This window comes from Antechinus flavipes, chromosome 3 (assembly GCF_016432865.1).
Source record: "Antechinus flavipes isolate AdamAnt ecotype Samford, QLD, Australia chromosome 3, AdamAnt_v2, whole genome shotgun sequence".
In the NCBI taxonomy this organism is placed as follows: domain Eukaryota; kingdom Metazoa; phylum Chordata; class Mammalia; order Dasyuromorphia; family Dasyuridae; genus Antechinus; species Antechinus flavipes.
Window position 1 is genome coordinate 553881996 of NC_067400.1, and position 17796 is coordinate 553899791.

The 17796-nt window shown below is 39.0% G+C and overlaps 2 protein-coding genes across 3 annotated transcripts in view; both read left to right on the forward strand.

The window, feature by feature from the left end:
* Positions 1-17796, forward strand: part of LOC127555278 (NACHT, LRR and PYD domains-containing protein 12-like) — a 167256-nt gene that overhangs the window by 97253 nt on the left and 52207 nt on the right. Inside the window, exons 7-9 of one of the 2 annotated variants that reach the window (XM_051987503.1) lie at positions 2930-3100; positions 9928-10098; positions 12916-13334. In XM_051987503.1, the coding sequence (XP_051843463.1) occupies positions 2930-3100; positions 9928-10098; positions 12916-13093 (520 nt within the window). In that variant the 3' untranslated portion in view covers positions 13094-13334. Of the gene's footprint in view, positions 1-2929; positions 3101-6330; positions 8309-9927; positions 10099-12915; positions 13335-17796 lie in introns of those variants that run through there. The other variant, XM_051987504.1, reaches the window with a different exon arrangement.
* Positions 1-17796, forward strand: part of LOC127555279 (NACHT, LRR and PYD domains-containing protein 12-like) — a 123868-nt gene that overhangs the window by 53865 nt on the left and 52207 nt on the right.

Genomic DNA, 17796 nt, shown 5'->3' on the forward strand with positions numbered 1-17796 from the left:
GAAATTAGGTATGGACCCACACTTAACACCATATATCAAGATAACATCAAAATGGATCCATGATTTAGGCATAAAGAATGAGATCATAAATAAATTAGAAGAACATAGTATAGTTTACCTCTCAGACTTGTGGAGGAGAAAGGAATTTGTGACCAAAGAACTAGAGATCATTATCGATCACAAAATAGAAAATTTTGATTACAACAAATTAAAAACTAATGCAAACAATATTAGAAGAGAAGCAACAAACTAGGAAAACATTTTTACAGTTATAGGTTCTGATCAAGGTCCTCATTTCCAAAATATAGAGAGAATTGACTCTAATTCATAAGAAACCAAGCCATTCTCCAATTGATAAATGGTCAAAGGATATGAACAGACAATTTTCAGATGATGAAATTGAAACTATTTCCACTCATATGAAAGAGTTTCAAATCACTATTGATCAGAGAAATACAAATTAAGACAACTCTGAGATACCACTACATACCTGCTAGATTGGCTAAGATGACAGGAAAAAATAATGATGAATATTAGAGGGACATTGATGCATTGTTGGTGGTGTTATGAATGAATCCAACCATTCTGGAGAGCAATCTGGAATTATGCCCCCAAAATTATCAAACTGTTCATACCCTTTAACCCAGCGGTGCTACTACTGGACTTATATCCCAAAGAGATACTAAAGAAGGGAAAGGGACCTGTATATGCCAAAATGTTTGTGGCAGCCTGTTGGAATCCTTACAAAGTGTTAACTCATTAGAGTTGATAGAGACAATAATTATTTAATTTAGCATGATTCAATATGATTGATCTGATCTTACAAGAAGATGTTATGGGTCAGAACTTGAAACAAGATACTAAGTGGAACTGATAGAAACAATGCTTGTGTTCACACCTTTAGTGAGCTCATATAAGCAAGAAGCTCTTAGGACCATAGAGCACTTTGGGACAGACACAGAAACACTCTGGGAGGAAGCCCACAAGCCCACTCTCGGAGGTGGAGTCAGATTCATTCACTTCATTTCATACCACTGTGGTAGCTGGGCTCCTGCACTTCCCCCACTGAGACCGAGGCTGGTCTGAAAGGCTCTCCAGAAAACGGCCCAGCCCCAGGCAAGGAGACAAGAGATTCATTCCATTTTCCACCTTTGTGCTGGCTGGAGGCTGAAGGACAAACCTTTGGATTTGGAGACATTTGGAAGGAGCTCTTGGAACCAAGCAGAGAGATAGGCCACCAAGAAAACTAACCAGGATATTTTGGTGGAAGCAATAAAAGATCTGAATTTTTCACACCTGGCTGTATTTGAAATGACTATTACTTGGAACGGAAAAGAAGGCTGCCTCCAGAAAACCTCCCCAAGAAACCTGCTCCCAGAGAGAACCATTATATTAAAGAAGAGAACACCACAGCAGCCCTTTTTGTGGTGGCTAGAAACTGGAAAAATCAATGGATGCCCATCAATTGGAGAATGGCTGGGTAAATTGTAGTATATGAATGTTATGGAATATTATTGTTCTGTAAGAAATGACCAGCAGGATGAATACAGAGAGGCTTGGAGAGACTTACATGAATTGATGCTAAGTGAAATGAGCAGAACCAGGAGATCATTATATACTTCAGCAACAATACTGTATGTGGATGTATTCTGATGGAAGTGGATTTCTTCGACAAAGAGAAGATCTAACTCAGTTCCAATTGATCAATGATGGACAGAAGCAACTACACCCAGAGAAGGAACACTGGAAAATGAGTGTAAACTGTTTGCATTTTTGTTTTTCTTCCCAGGCTGTTTTTACCTTCTGAATCCAATTCTTCCTGTGCTACAAGAGAACTGTTCAGTTCTGCACACATATATTGTATCGAGGATATACTATAACATATTTAACATGTATAAGACTGCTTGCCATGTACGGGAGGGGGTGTAGGAAGAGAAGGGAAAAGTCGGAACAGAAGTGAGTGCATAACAATTTTGTCAATAGAGAATTGGTGAGCCTGCCTTTCCACAGTTTCCCAGCATTGACTTTTCAGCTCTTTTGTCATTTTTGGTAATTTGCCTGCATTTCTCTCATTAATAGTGACCTCTATCAGTCTTTTTTGTGATTATTAAAGGTTTACAATTTGTATTTTGAGAGCTTTTTGTTCATCTCCTTTATGAACACTTATTCATTGAACAATGATTTAAATCATATAATTCGGTGACTTCCCTGTATATATCTTGGATATTAATCACATGTCAGAAGTTTACTGCCTTAAACAATAAAACTTTTTCCTTATTATAGAATTAATTTTCATGCAAAACTTTTCAATTTCATGTAATGCAGAGTTATTTTGTCTTTTGATATTGTCACTAATCTCCCCTATTTACATTTATTTGAGGTTCATGATCTGATTCTCTCCTCATGCACCTACTCCTCTTCTTCCTTTTCTTCTCTTTCTACACCTTCTTCTTACTCCTATTTTCTTTTTCCTGATCCTCCTCCTCTTTTTTTATCTTCCTCCTCCATTATGACCATCAATATTCAAGTGATATGTACATTTTTGAGGTAATTGTAGTATATGTTAGTCTAAACTTAATTTCTGCAAAATGCTTTGCAGTTTTTTCAGTAGTTTTTTTGTATAAGGAATTCATTCTTGAATAATTTATGTTCTCATGTCTATTGAAGAAATAATTATTGAGTTTTTTCTGATTCTTCTTTAATCTGATCTATTGGTATACTTTTCAAATTTTTTTGAATTTTAAAACTAAATTGTTTTGATTGTGCTTGTCTTGTTCTACAGTTTGAGGTTTTCTAAAAGAGATTGATCATTTCAAAAGAAACTACATACAAGTCAGTGTGTTTTTAACATTACCCAAAGAAGGGCAGGAAATGAATTAATCATGGAAAATTGAATTGACCACTTTCCCTCTTATGTTTTCTCTTTCAGTTTGGTGAATTGTGAACTTTGTCCTACAGTTTGCTATAAGTTTTTCTCTGTTCTTGGTAGCAGTAAGAGCCTGAAAAACTTAGATCTCAGTAATAATTTCTTTGGAGAGGAGGAAATAAAAAGTCTGTGCAAGACTATGGAAAACCAAGTTTGGGAATTGGAGACGCTGAGGTGAGTTTTCCCCGCCTTTCTGTCTCTAGACTTTCTGCTTAGTATCAGGGACAGGAGAGCAAGAGGAAAAGAGAACCAGGGAATAGAAACATGGAACTGCTTTCCTGCCCCAGTTCAGCGTTCACAGTCTTACACTCTTCCTCTCCTTGTGCTCTAAGCAGTAATATGACAGGGAAAGGTAGATTTCCTGCTTTTCTCTCTACTAGCTGATCATCACATTCATGTGCCAGCTCCCAAATCTGTGTCACCAGTCCTAGTCTCTGAATGTCCTGTAAGTATATGAAACTCAGCGTGTTGTCAGGTTAATCTAGGTTCGGAATTCACATTCAGCAGGCACAAACTTCAAGGGGACTTATACAAGTTCATTACTGCTCCGAACCTTGGTTCAAACAGGACATAAGGGAAGAGGAAACTTTTAATAGAGAAACAGGACACAATGTAACAGGCACTGTTATCACAGTAATCACAGAGAGACAAACGTGTAACATTGTCACCTATTCAAGAAACATCAACTCCTGATTCTTCAAGCTGGGGGCATCCCCAATCATGCAGCTGCTCAGAATGCAGCCCAAAGTGGCAAACAAATCTCAGTTAAGGTGTTTGTTCCTGTGTGAAGTCTACCCCTTGGGGGATTTACATAGGCCCTGTGCCAAGTTTATTATATGACATAGGATCCTCTGGAGAGAACATCTCCCAGATATGGAGGGCTTCCTCCAAAGGGAGAAGTTCACTCCTTCCTTTAAGCCAGCTAGTTTTACTAAGGTTTCTGGGGGTAAAACACCTACCAAGGCTCAGAGGAAAGTCTTAAATCAAGCACAGGGAAAAGTGTCCAGTTTTTCCTGCGCCTCCCAATGTCTTATCAAATAATTGCAGTTTCTCAGTACAAATAGTTCTCAGTACGAGGTTATGCAGAGGGATCTGATTAACTTTCATTGAGGTTCCTTATAATTACAGAAAATACACCAAGAACATTGTCAAGAGTTAACTAAGATTTCTTGCACGTCTAAACAGAATTGGTTAACTTTTCAGCAATACCCGCATCTCTTCCTCACTTTCTATGGCTTTTGAGTTATTCAGGTTTGCAACTTCAATGTTGCCCTTCATTTTTCATTTTCTTTCTCTCTTTCAATTATATATATATATAATTTTCTTTCCTCTGTACATACCTTCTAGTTCAGAGCCTCATCACCTTTACCTCCACTATTGCAGTAACCTACTAATTAGTTTCTATATTTCAGATCTTTCCTCTCTCTAATCCATCCTCACCACAATGGCCCCAGTGATTTCCTTGAGCACCAATCTGACTGTGCCACTGCTTCATTCTGTAAATTCTAGTTGCTCCCTGTTATCTCCATAGCAAATATCAGATCCTTTGGCATTTAAAGCCCTTTACAATCTGGGCTACAGTTATCTCTCCAACCTCACTGAACTTTATTTTCCCCCCATTTTCTACAATCCAGCCAAAATGGCTTTTCTGTTTTTCATGTCCTGCAGTCCATCTCCTGTCTCTGTGCCTTTACTCTGGCTTAACATGATTGCAGAGGCTGGAATCTGAAAAGGTGTGCTGGAATCCAGAACATCAGAGTACTTAAGGCTAAGTACCTACTCCATGCCATGTAATGGTTCTGTAATCATATACTTAGATGATGTGGTGATGTGATGGCTCTCCTCAGGATTGGGGCCTGCTCAGTGTGTCCTGCTGAAGTAATCCTAGGGAAGGATTGGAGAGCTGAAAGAGGGGAACAGACTCTCTGTGCCTCAGCAGGCTCAGCAGAGAAGACTTCAGACTCCAGACTCCAGGATCCATCTTTGAGGGGCCACATGACAGCTTGCCTGCTTCCTTCACTTTTCCTCCTAAAGACCAAGGACTTTGACCAATCCTGACTCTGACCCATCCTGAGCCTCTCCAGAGAGCTAGCCTGGACGTGACACCACTATGCCTAGAATTGCATGCGCTTTAACTCCTTTCTCTAAGGATATTACTGTCCTTTAAGATTTGTTTTCACTTCCCTCATTATGAAGGCTTTCCCAATTTTTCAGCTTTTAAAGCCCTCCGCACAGAAAATCACTTTTATCTATTTTGTCTCTATTTATCTATACATCATCTTCCCTGATAGGATGGAAACTCCATGAAGACAGGAACTATTACACTTGTGTTGTCATATCTCTAGTATCTAGTATTCAACTGATACTTAATAGGGATTATTAATAGGTACTTAACTCTAATAACAATATATTCTAATAATTAATAGTAATATATTCGTAATGACTCTAATGGAAATATATTCTAATAAAAGGAAACTAAGCAGTATTGAAAGAGCTTTAGAGAGAAGAGATAATTAGGAATAATGGGTTAATTCAAAAATAACTTGAGCATTGTTAGCTAGAATTAAGAACTAACATTAATCACTGATCTTTTCCTTTTATTGTGTTCTTTAAAATACTTAATCAGAATTGTCCTTATTATTAATCTTTTCATTTTGTGTGTTTTAGAAAATGCATGCCAAGAAAGCAAATCAGAGTGAAGGGAATATATATCATTCCATAAGCCAAAAATATAGAATCTTCAAAGAAGGGAAGGATTTTATGTAGATGGTAAAGTGCTCTAGATATTCTTCTTTATGGAGACCAGTTGTTTCAGTTGTATCAAATAAAAATATTACAGAGCATCTATAAACACTCAAAGGAATTTGACCTAATCATCCACATAGGACAAATAGAATAGAAAATATCTATTGACAAGTGTTATGGCTTTCATTTGAATAGAAAACCTATGGAACTCATCTAATTTGTGTGTATCTTGGATAAACATTACACATGAATATTCAGTTGGACTCCTAATTGAACAGGAGGAGGTAAATGAATTGGATTGCTTTCAGGATATTTCAGTGCTTTGGTGACTCAGAGAGTTTCCTGGACACAAAGGCCCATCTTTTCTACACCACCATTGTATAGGTATTACTGTATAACATTGAGAAATGGAATATACAGTCTCCAAAGAATTAAGAGTATCATACAAATGGCAGTGCAGGAGCTTATTATGGTTATATATGATTATGTTTTGCTAAATACAACCAATGAGAAACTTTAGAGAATAGGAATAAAGGATATGTCATCAAGGAGTTTAATGATAGGAGGAAAAAATGAACTGGCTTTGTGATTAATTTGATGAAAGAATAGCTTGAGTGCCATCATCCAGGGCCATTTCCAGTCTTCCTGATCTATTTCAGGTCTCTGGACCCAGGTGACTCTGGAGAGGAAAATGAAGCAGGTGACCTTGCACAGCCCTCCTGCACTTAAATCCAACTCACCTGCATGTCATGGCATCAGCTGCCTGGTTTCCTGGTCCTCTTCAAGAACAAAGGACAAACAATAACAACAGCTCAAATACTTTAGTATTTCACTGGCAATGCCAGAAAGTGAGGAAGTCCTCCACCGTGTTGGGTGGATCCTCTGTGGTCATTGTATGAGAAACAAAGACAAAAGATCACAGGATGGATAAGTATTAATGGGGTTTGATCTGCATCATAAAAAGGATCTCCAAAATACATGAAACCACAAATTCATTTGTGCATTTGAGAGTCTTTTTATGTTTAGAATTGTTTTCTTTTAATATTTTTCCAAAACAAAATGTTTTCTTCCTCAGTGACAGTGAGAAGTAACATCTTTGGAGTCTAATATCAATAGGCTTTTGCTTTGCTACATAAGAAAGTGGAAAGAGGTACTGAAAATAAAATGTGAAGACTAAAAAACCTCTTCATGAAATTTTCCTTTGGGCCTTAGTGCCTGAGCTTTACTTTGAAAGAAACACAAATCTCTAAAAGGCAGCCAGTTACTCAACACTTTTAATCACTGCAGATACAAAGGAAAGCAAAAAAGAATTGGTCTCTAGCATAAGAAAACTTACATCTTAATGGAAGAAGCAGTAAACAAAAGACTACATGAAAGAAAAAATTAAAGAGCAATTAAACTTAGAGGAAAAGTATTAGTTGATAAGGGTTGCAGTGGAAGCTTATTTTAGGTGATATTTGATCTGAATGTTGATAAAGTTAGAAGAAGAAGGTAAAGAGAGATGGCATGGGAAGGAGTGAAAAAACAGTCAGGAAAAAGGACTTAAAGTATAGATAATAATAGCAAGGCCTGATCATTACAGTATCATAGAGTATAAGAAAGGAAGTAAAGTATAACACTGGAAAATTAGGACGGATGAAGGACATGGTTAAGGATTGTAAAGAAGAGGGAAAGAAGGAATAGTAAATAATCATAATCAGAAAATGGAATTTCAGAGTCCATGAACATGGCAGTGGAATGAACACTTTTGAGTGAAAAATAATGGGTGTGATTGATTGTATACAATAACAGCAATATTGTACAACGAAGAATTGTAAATGACTTTACTGTTCTCAGCAATTCAGTGATCCAGGACAATTAATAGGATTCGTGATGAAAAGTATTGTCTCCAGAGAAAAAACTAATGTCTGAATAGAGACTCAAACATATTATTTTTCACTTCCTTTCTTTTGAGTCTTCTTGCACACAATGAATTATATGAAATGTTTTACATGATTGGACATATATAACATATATCTCAGAATCCTTACTGGCTTAGGGAGGAGAGAGGGAAGGATAGAATTCTAAACTCAAAACTTTTTTTTTTTTCCCCTTTGAGGCAATTAGAGTTTTAGTAATTTGCCCAGGGTCACACAACAAGGAAGTGTTAAGTGACTGAGCGCAGATTTGAACTCAGATCCTCCTAATTTCAGGGCTGGTGTTGTATCTACTACACCAACTAAACTTAAAAAAAAAGGTTAAAAATTGTTTTTATATAGAATTGGAAGAAAATGAAGTATTTTTAATTGTTCATATCCTTTGATCATGTATTTATTGAAGAATGGTATTTAATCTTAAATTTAAATTAGTTTCTTATATAAGTTAGATATTTGGTCTTTGTCAAAGAAATCTAATCCAAAGATTCCTTCCTCCCATTTACTTGTTTTCCCTTTTTATACATAATTTTAACTACATTGGTTCTCATTTTGCAAATTCTTTCTTTTTTTTTTTTTTTTTGCTGAGGCAATTAGGATTAAGTGAGTTACCCAGGGTCACACATCTATAAAGTGTTAAGTGTCTGATACCAGATTTGAACTCAGGTCTTCCTGACTTCAGGGCTAGTGTTCTATCCACTGGGCCACCTAACTGCCCCTCTTTAATTTTATTTAATGAAAATCATTTAAACATTTATGATCCTTTCTATTCCTTGTTTGGTCATTAATTCTTCGAAAAGGGCCATTAAAGAAATGGGATTTTTTTTTTTTTAATTCTGAACTTAGCATCAAGTAGAATTAATTTTAATTCTTTTTAAAATAATATTTCATTCTTTTATAGAATGATAATATGATATTATTTTATAAAAAATTATGAACAGGCTGATTTTAGAAAAGCCTGGAAAGATTTATATAAACTAATGCTCAATAAAGCAAGCAAAATCAGGAAAACATTGTACTGTACACAGTAACAACAAGATTCTGTGACTATCAGCTATGATCTACTTGGTTCTTCTCAGCAATTTACTGATCTAAGGCAATCCCAATAACCGTTGGATGGAAAGAGAAAGATGGGGAGATTGAATATGAGCAATATACATTATTTTCACTTTCGATTTCAATGCCTTTTTTTTTAACCTAAACTGACTCATACAAATATATGTGAAAAATGAATGTACATGTATAAGTTAATTTTTTTAAATTTAAAAATAGTATTTTATTTTTCCAAATATATATAAAGATATTTTTCAACATTCATTTTTATAGAACTTTGCATTATAAATTTTTCTCCCTCTCTCCCTAACCTCCTCCACACCCCAAGACAGCAAGCAATCTAATATAGGTTAAATATGTATAATACTTTTGAATATCTTTCCATTTTTGTCATGTTATACAGGAAAAAGCAGACCAAAAGAAAAAAAAAAGCATGGGAAACCAAGCAAAAAAGTTAAAAATCCTATGCTTAAATGCACATTCAGTCTTCATAAGTTTTTCTCTAAATATGCTTGGTATTTTGCATCCTAAGTCTATTGAAATTGCCTCGAATCGCTGCATTGTTGAGAAGAGCCAATTTCATAACAGTTGATCATCACATAATCTTGTTTTTATTATGTACCAGTGTCTTCTGGTTCTCTTTCACTTTACTCAGCATCAGGTTCTTCCAGGCTTTTCTTAAATCAGCCTGCTCATTATTTCTTAAAAAACAAAAATATTCCATTTCCTTCATACACCATAATTTATTCAGTCATTCCCCAACTGATGGGCATCCACTCAATTTCCATGGACTTTTATTCTGTAAGGTCAAACACCAAAAAAAGAGAATTATTCATGAGATTGTTGATCATTATGATGTTGACCTTGATTTTATTTTTAAATAAATAAAATCCATCTAGCTTTCAAAACTGCCCTGTATATGCTTATTTCTGACATTCCTTCTATTCTGTTCTCCATTAAAAAAAAAAGATTCTTTATTGACTTTTTTTTCTTTTCTCATTCACTATCTTATTTTTATTCCTCATTTACCTACATTTCCTGCTCCCCTTTTGGGGAAACAAGACAAGTCCTTACAACAGATATATAGGATCAAGCAAAACAAATTCCAGCATTTGTCATGTGTACACACACACATATACACATACACACACGTACACGTTTGAAAGCTGTGGTTCTGAAGAAGCTGTGCGTTTGATTCCCTTCCCACATGCAAAAATAAATAAATAAGAAATAAATGGCTCCTGGAGAAATGAGTTTGTAATTTTCTCCTTGGTTTTCCTTCTCTTTTAGGATGTCTTGGTGTGGATTCACTATTGATCGTCTTCGGAGTCTCCTACCTTTTTTCTGTAGCATTCAGAACCTAAAAATGTTGGACCTAAGTTATAATTTTTTTGGTGAAAATGAAGTTCATCTATTGTGCGAAGCCTTGGAAAAGCAGGATTGTAACCTACAAATATTAAAGTAAGTTCCCCAATATTCTTTCTTTTTTTTAATATTTTATTTTATTTTATAATAACTTTATATTGAAAGAATCCATGCCAGGGTAATTTTTTTTTTTACAACATTATCCCTTGCACTTGCTTCTGTTCCGATTTTTCCCCTTCCTCCCTCCATCCCCTCCCCTAGATGGCAAGCAGTCCTATATATGTTAGATATGTTGCAGTATATCCTAGATACAATATGTGTGTGCAGAACTGAGCAGTTCTCTTGTTGCACAGGGAGAATTGGATTCAGAAGGTTAAAAAAAAACTCGGAAAGAAAAACAAAAATGCAAATAGTTCACATTCGTTTCCCAGTGTTCTTTCTTTGGGTGTAGCTGCTTCTGTCCATCATTTATCACCCAATATTCTTTCTAGAATGTTTCCTGGGCTTTAGGGTGAAAAAGGAAGTAGAAAGAGCAAATGACACAAAAAATGTTTTATTTAATTTTTAATGAAAAAAATTTCTCCTTACCTCTCTCTATCACTCCCCCACCCTACCAATTTGGGAAAAAAAGAAAGAAGAAAAATTAAAATTTTAAAAACAAACATACATGTCAAGCAGAACAAATTCCCATGTTAGCCTAGTTCCCACTCAGAAAATAGATATGTCTCAATGAGAAGCTGACTCCATCATCTTCTTTGTTAGAGGTGGCTAGTAGGCTTCATCCCGAGGCTTCTGGACCTGAAGTGGGTCATTGTGCTAACCTTTCAAAGCTATTTTCTGTTATAATTGGCTTTGTCCTGGTTGTCACATAAACGGTTTCCCTGGTTCTGCTCACTTCCCTCCGAATCAGTTCACACAGGTTTTCCCGGGTCTTTCTGAAACCATCCCTTGCACCAGTTTTGATGTAACATTTAGCAATATTCCAGCGCATTGATGTTCCCGAACGCGTGGGGCCGTTCTCTATTAGATGGGCCCCTCTTAGTTTCCGGCTCTTTCCTGGAACCACGAGCCGCGCCAGGAGCAGGGACCAGGAGAGGGACGCTCAGTCAGTGAGTCTGACTCCTGTTCCCAGAGGGATTCTGAGACGTCCTCGTTCCTGCTGGAGGTTCTAGTTAGCAGAGCCGAGCTCTTCACCCTCACGGCTGCCTTTCGTCCTTCCCTTCCTCTGGAACCTGCTTCCCCAGCCCCTGGTCCCTCTCTCTCCCCATAAAGGAGGGTGTTGGGGCCTCGTGGGGGGGGGGGGCTGCCCAGCCCTGGAAGGGAGGCAGAGAGGGAGCTGCGGAGGATCCCACAGCAGGGCTTCCTTGGGGAGACACGGCCTTCTCCTCCTGATCCAGTCCGGGGGGAGGGGGGCCCAACACCTCCCGGGAGCTCAACATCTCCAGGGGGCCCAACACCTCCCCGGGGGGCCCAACACCTCTCAGGGGGCCCAACACCTCCCGGGGTGGGGGGGCCCAACACCTTCCAGGGGGCCCAACACCTGGGGGGGGGGCCCAACACCTTCCAGGGGGCCCAACACCTCCGGGGGGGGGGGGCCACGCTGGTGCAGTTGGGGATATTTAACAGACACATTAACATATAACAGCCTGGCTAATGTGAACCTGTCGTTTTCTGAGTCAGTATTTGGCCATCAGGGATTCATTCCTGTGTGATCTGGATATCACTGGTCAAGTCCACCCTGTACCTAACCAGGCTCCTCGGCTACTTATAAGCTCCTTTGAAAGACAGGTTAATAACGAGAGGAAGATTAAATGTATTTTTACAGTCATTTATTTCTCCCACTGCCTCCCCAGCAGTAGAACCATAAACATAAAAGCAAAAAGTGAAACCTTCCCATTGCATGGCCTGCAGATCCTGGAATTCAGCTAATCCGTCCCTGGCCGGGAGGCCACTAGGTGGTGCCACAGACAGAACACGAGGCTTGGAGTCAGCAAGAGACCTGAGTTACTTATCAGCTCTGGGGCCCAAGTCACTGCACCTCTGTGTGCCTCAGTTTCCCTACCTGTAAAGTGGGGAGAGCAACAGCACTTACTGCAAAGAGTTGCTTTGAGAATTAAATGAAATAATTTCTATAGATAAAATGCCTAACACAGTGCCTGGCACATAGTAGGTGCTTAAAAATGGCTCCTTTCCTTCCATCCTTATTTCCCCTCCTGCTCTGTGTCCTGATTATCCTCCTAGGAACCTCCTTCAGTTCTTAATGTCCTTCCTGATGCGAGCCCTTCTCCTCTGCTGAGAGTACACAGTGAGGAACCAGTCCTGGGGGGACCAGGGCGGAGAGAAGGAGAACTAACCCCTCCATCCTTTTGTATCCTGTGCTTCTCCCGTGACCCCAAATTTCTCATTGGCCATTTAGCCTTGATTTCTCACACCACTGATTCCTGGTGACTCGCACAACCAGAAGTTTCTCATAAGAACTCTTGTGTAGCCAGGATTCCCACCCTTCTCCTCCTTAGGGGCTGGTCTTTCTTTAAAACCTGGCATAGGACCAACCCTCTGTCATGATTGTGAAGGGAGATTGTGTCCAGCCTGTGCTGGCCCTGCTCCTGATGATGTCCCTGCAGACAAGGTCTTCTCCTGACGGTCACTGGGCCGGTCATGAGGAGGGCATGGGAAGGACTAAGCTTAAAGCTCTGTCAGATATCGCAGATGTGCTGCTAAAAACCTTCCTACAGTAGCTTCTATATACACACCCACTCCCCCTCACACACTTTTATGTCATAGAAACTATAAAAGGGAACAAAGTTTGGGAGACAGGAGAGACTGGCTGAAAGGACTTGACAGAGGACACAGGCATCGGGGCTATTTAAAAAACTCAGATAAAGATACAACAAAATATTTGTGTTTTCACAGCTTGTGGGAATGGCACTTAGGGGAAACCCTAGAAAAGACAGTGACCAGCCTAAATTCAAGAAAATCTTTTCACATCACTTGGAAAGACTATCGTAAAGCTACAACAGAGTTCTTCAACTGGGATGCTGATGACACATTAGCTGTGGCTAGCTTCAGTCACAGTAGGTTTTTCCGCTAGTTACTTTAACTTTACCAGCATTAATTCTTATCCTTAATATGAGATGGTCTCTGAGGAAATCCTCCTACTCAGACCTTGGGCTGCCTGGATTTGAAACCTCCTGCATTTCAGAGTCCTCCCTGCTGTGATTAATATCCAAAAAGTCTCTTCTCCTGACCTTCCCCTGGTTGGACAAAGAAGAAACACAAAGGACCTCTCTTGCCACTGAAGAGTGGAGAAAATCCAACATCTGCAGTCACAGGTTGCCTGAGATTGGAGGCCTCCACTGCAGAGACCTCTGGAGTAACGTTCCAAAGGACTTGCTCTGATCTGTGCAATATTCTGATCAACAGGTGCCCCTCTTGCCTTATGGCAGCAGATTCCTGCCTCCCACTCCCATTATTCCTGTCTTTCAGATTCATTTTGCTGAGTTGGAACCTCTTCCCAGGAGAGACTTCATTTTCAGCCCCTCCCAGGATGCATCCTGGCCCTGCCCCCATTCAGTTTCTGTCCACCTCTGCCCTGTACTTTATGCATCAGCCTCTGAATCTGTTACCAAGTTCTTTGTCTCAGATATCTTCCTTTCATGGTCTCTGTTTTCCAGCCCTCACAGGGAATGGACTTTCTCCCTAAAGATAGTTCATTCCCCAACTTTCTCTCCAGTGCTGGATGGTGCTTCTTTCCCACTCCGTAGCTCCCAGAGTTGCTGCTTTTCTGACCTTCCCTCAGAAGCCTCTCTCCTTGAGGGTCACCTCCCCCATGTAACCCACTGCCTTGTGGGGAGTCACCTGTAAGTCCCTTGGAAAACCAAAGCAAGAGGAGGCCGAGACTTCAGGGGACTTGGCAAGGCCAGTTTCACAGCTGATAACCCATATCTAAGCTCTTTCAGATTAGTTACTGAAAATATAACAGTCAACATGCCCAAAGTGTGTTTTATGATCAGATGCTTTAAAAAATTTAAACAAATTGTGGCAGCTCTTTTTTTAGTGGCAAAAAACTGGAAACAGAGTGAAAGCTCATCAGTTGGGGAATGGCTGAACAAGTTATGGTATAGGAATGTTATGGAATATTATTGCTCTGTAAGAAACAATCGGCAGAATGATTTCAGAGAGGCCTGGAGAGATTGACATGAACTGATGCTGAGTGAAATGAGCAGAACCGGGAGATCATCATACCCAACTACAGCGAATATATGACGATCAATTCTGATGGACGTGACTCTTTCCAACAATTAATTGATTGAGGCCAGTTCCAAAGATCTTGTGATGAAGAGAGCCATCTGCCTCCAGAGAGAAGCCTGGGGAACCTGAGGTGGATCACAGCATAGCATTCTCACTCTTTATGTTGTTGTTTGCTTGCATTTTGTTTTCTTTCTTATTTTTTTTCTTTTTGATCTAATTTTTGTTGTGCAACAAGATAATTGTATAAATATCTGTGCCTATATTGGGTATAATATATATTGGATTACTTGCCATCGAGGGGAGGGGGTAGGGGAAGGAGGGGAAAATTTGGAGCACAAGCTTTTGCAAGGGTCAGTGTTGAAAAATTATCCATATATAAGTTCTGAAAATAAAAGGCTTTAATTTAAAAAAAAAGGTAGAAAAAACTCCAATAAAAAATGAAAAGAAACTTCAAGATAAGCCTTGACTAATAATAGAAGAACAAAATGTCACAGCCTTGGTTATACTTTCTGTGGTTTTCTGGCATTAGTGTAATGTATAAAAGAGAAAAATATCCTTATGGAGGATATAAAAGGGAAGCAGTAAATGAGTTCCAAGATGTAAGCTTGAACTCTCCTGGCCCCACATTCATTTTACCCGTTGCTTCACCCAGCACTCAGTGCAATTGCAGGCACTGCCCAGATGCTTTTTTCTGCTACCCAGCCTCTAAGTCATTCTCCCTCCTTCTTCTAGGGAATCCATTATCTGGCTCCCAGTCTTCTCCACCATGTCCTCTCTAACCCTCTGACCTTCTAGCTGATCACCACCCTTAATGCCTTCATCTCCAGCTCTCCTCAGTCAGCCACAGAGGTGTCCAAAACGCAGACATCACCATTATCCCAAACTCTTCCCTCTAGAACTCTGAATTTCACTCTTGAGCACCATTTTCTATTCCTTCTCTCATCACTCTTAAACCTGCTCTTTGACCTCACAACCAGCTCCAGGGGGGAAGGGACAAGACTGTGGGATTTGGAGTCCAAGAAGCTGGGTCCAAATTCCTGCCTTGCTCCTCACCCCAGTGGCCACAGGTGAGTCGGTCCATCTCTCTGAGCTTCAGCAGCTTCGGAACCACATCATCAACAAATGGGGCTTGGCGCTGGACCTATTTGTGGCCAATCAGTGAGAATCAGATGCCTTTTGGTTTAAGGCATGCTCCTTACGAAACCTAGTCAGTAAACCCTAAGATATATTCAGAGAATTTAGATGTGCAAAAGAAATGAAAAAAAAATGCTGTTAAGAGCATCTGTAGGTAAGGGTAGGATACCCTAAGAGGTTAGAGGGAGGAATGGGAAAAAGATAAGAAGAGAAAGAATGAGAAAAAAAGGAGAGGAAGGGAGGGAAGGAAGGAGAAAAGGAGGGAGGGAGGGAGGAAGGATGAAAGAAAGGAAGGAAGGAAGGAAGGAAGGAAGGAAGGAAGGAAGGAAGGAAGGAAGGAAGGGAAGGAAGGAGAGAGATGACCTGCAAGTGAATTGTATTTAAGTAAGGGTGAGCTGCCTCATTTTTACCTCTAGAGCCATTAAGGTCCAGTGGCCAGATAGAGATTAGAATAATTGAGGATCAGTTTAAGCGAACACACACACAATTTACAGCAGTAATTATAGTAACCTTGTATTTGGTAAACCTGAAGAATTAAGTTTTGAAAATGAGAAATCACCTTTTGCTCCACTGTAGATTAATCATTCTTCATGGAAATCATGAAAGTGGTGAAAATTCTGGCATCATCTTCTTCAAACACTTTATACAAAAATAACATGTCAGAGTTGTACTACAACTGGCCAATCACAAAGACTTCTAATGCCCCAAACTTCTTGCACATGAGTGATCATTTTTGAGTGAATTGTAGCTGAATTTGGAGGTGTCTGTAGCTGTCAGGAACCACAAATTTGCTTTGACCAGCAAAGGGCAGCTACACACTCAAAACCTTGCTTGGGACTTTCTAAATATTCTACACTTGGTTATTGTGTTATTATCCCCTTCTAAAGGTGAGGAGACTATAGCAGAAAGAAGTGAAATGACTTGCCTAGTATCACATAGCTCATAAGTGGTTGAGAACAGATTTGAACTTTCTTTGAAAAAAACCACCTAGTAATCTAAGTTTTACTACTTCTAACATCTATCTGCCTTCCCTGAAACCTAAGAAAGGGAGATCATGGAGTGTGAAAATTAGAATGAATATTTAATAATTGTGTATATCACAATGACCTCTCCAGGAGTTGAGCTCTCACAGACTGATCATAATCAGGTCATTGATAATTTGAAAAGAACTTTCCAATGCCTTCCAATGTACTATTTTTGGAGGCTGGTCTTGGTCACCAGGAATTCACAGATCCCATGATATCTATCCAATAACTTTGAGCAAGAAGAAGGCATTCCATTTATGCCTAGTTAAAAAACTTTCTTCTAGATTCATAATTATCTGACTAACCAAATGTGAAAGCAATAGACAGACTCCATGGATAAGATATGAACTCTATTAAATACAATAGATTTAACACGATCTAGAATCATCTCAAATTCTATACAAAGGCATCTTTATCCATACTGCCTTTTTAGTGGAGGAAAAGGCTTGCTATACGATTAATCATTCTTCATGGCAGTCTGAAAGTGGTGATAATTCTGGCACAGTCTTCTTCAAACACTTTATCCTGGGATTAAGCCTTGATAATGAACTCTCTTACTTCCATGTCTTCAACTTCAAAACTTCCAAATATATAAGCAAGGCATTTCTTCATTTAGAAGCCAGGGATAATTCTGATGACCCTTTTTTCTCCTCACACAATTTGTAGAAATTGCTTCTCTCTGAGAGTTTATGTCCTAAAAAAGAGAAAGGTATCAGTCCAAAGAAAGGATTTCAATATCCTTAGTGTAAGGAAGATTTTACTTAAATCCTAGAGCATACGTTCTGTGGACAACCATGAAAATTTTCAGAGGAGAAATATTCAGTAAATAACACTGCTATGATAACTGAGAACCAGAGCACTCTTTCCCAGGCAATTACTTTTTGTCTAATAGGCCATCAAAGTCATTTCAAGAGCAGCCATTTAGAGCAGAACCAGGAGATCATTATATACTTCAGCAATGATACTGTATGAGGATGTATTCTGATGGAAGTAGATTTCTTTGACAAAGAGAAAATCTAATTCAGTTTCAATTGATCAATGATGGACAGAAGCAGCTACACCCAAAGAAAGAACACTGGGAAATGAATGTAAACTGTTTCATTTTTGTTTTTCTTCCCGGGTTATTTTTACCTTCTGAATCCAATTCTCCCTGTGCAACAAGAGAACTGTTCGGTTGTACACACAAATATTGTATCTAGAATATACTGTGGCCTATTTAACATGTAGAGGACTGCTTGACATCTGGGGGAGGGGGTGGAGGGAGGAAGGGGAAAAATCAGAACAGAAGTGAGTGCAAGGGATAATGTTGTAAAAAATTACCCTGGCATGGGTTCTGTCAATAAAAAGTTATTTTTTTAAAAAAGACTTTTTCTGAATCTATTGC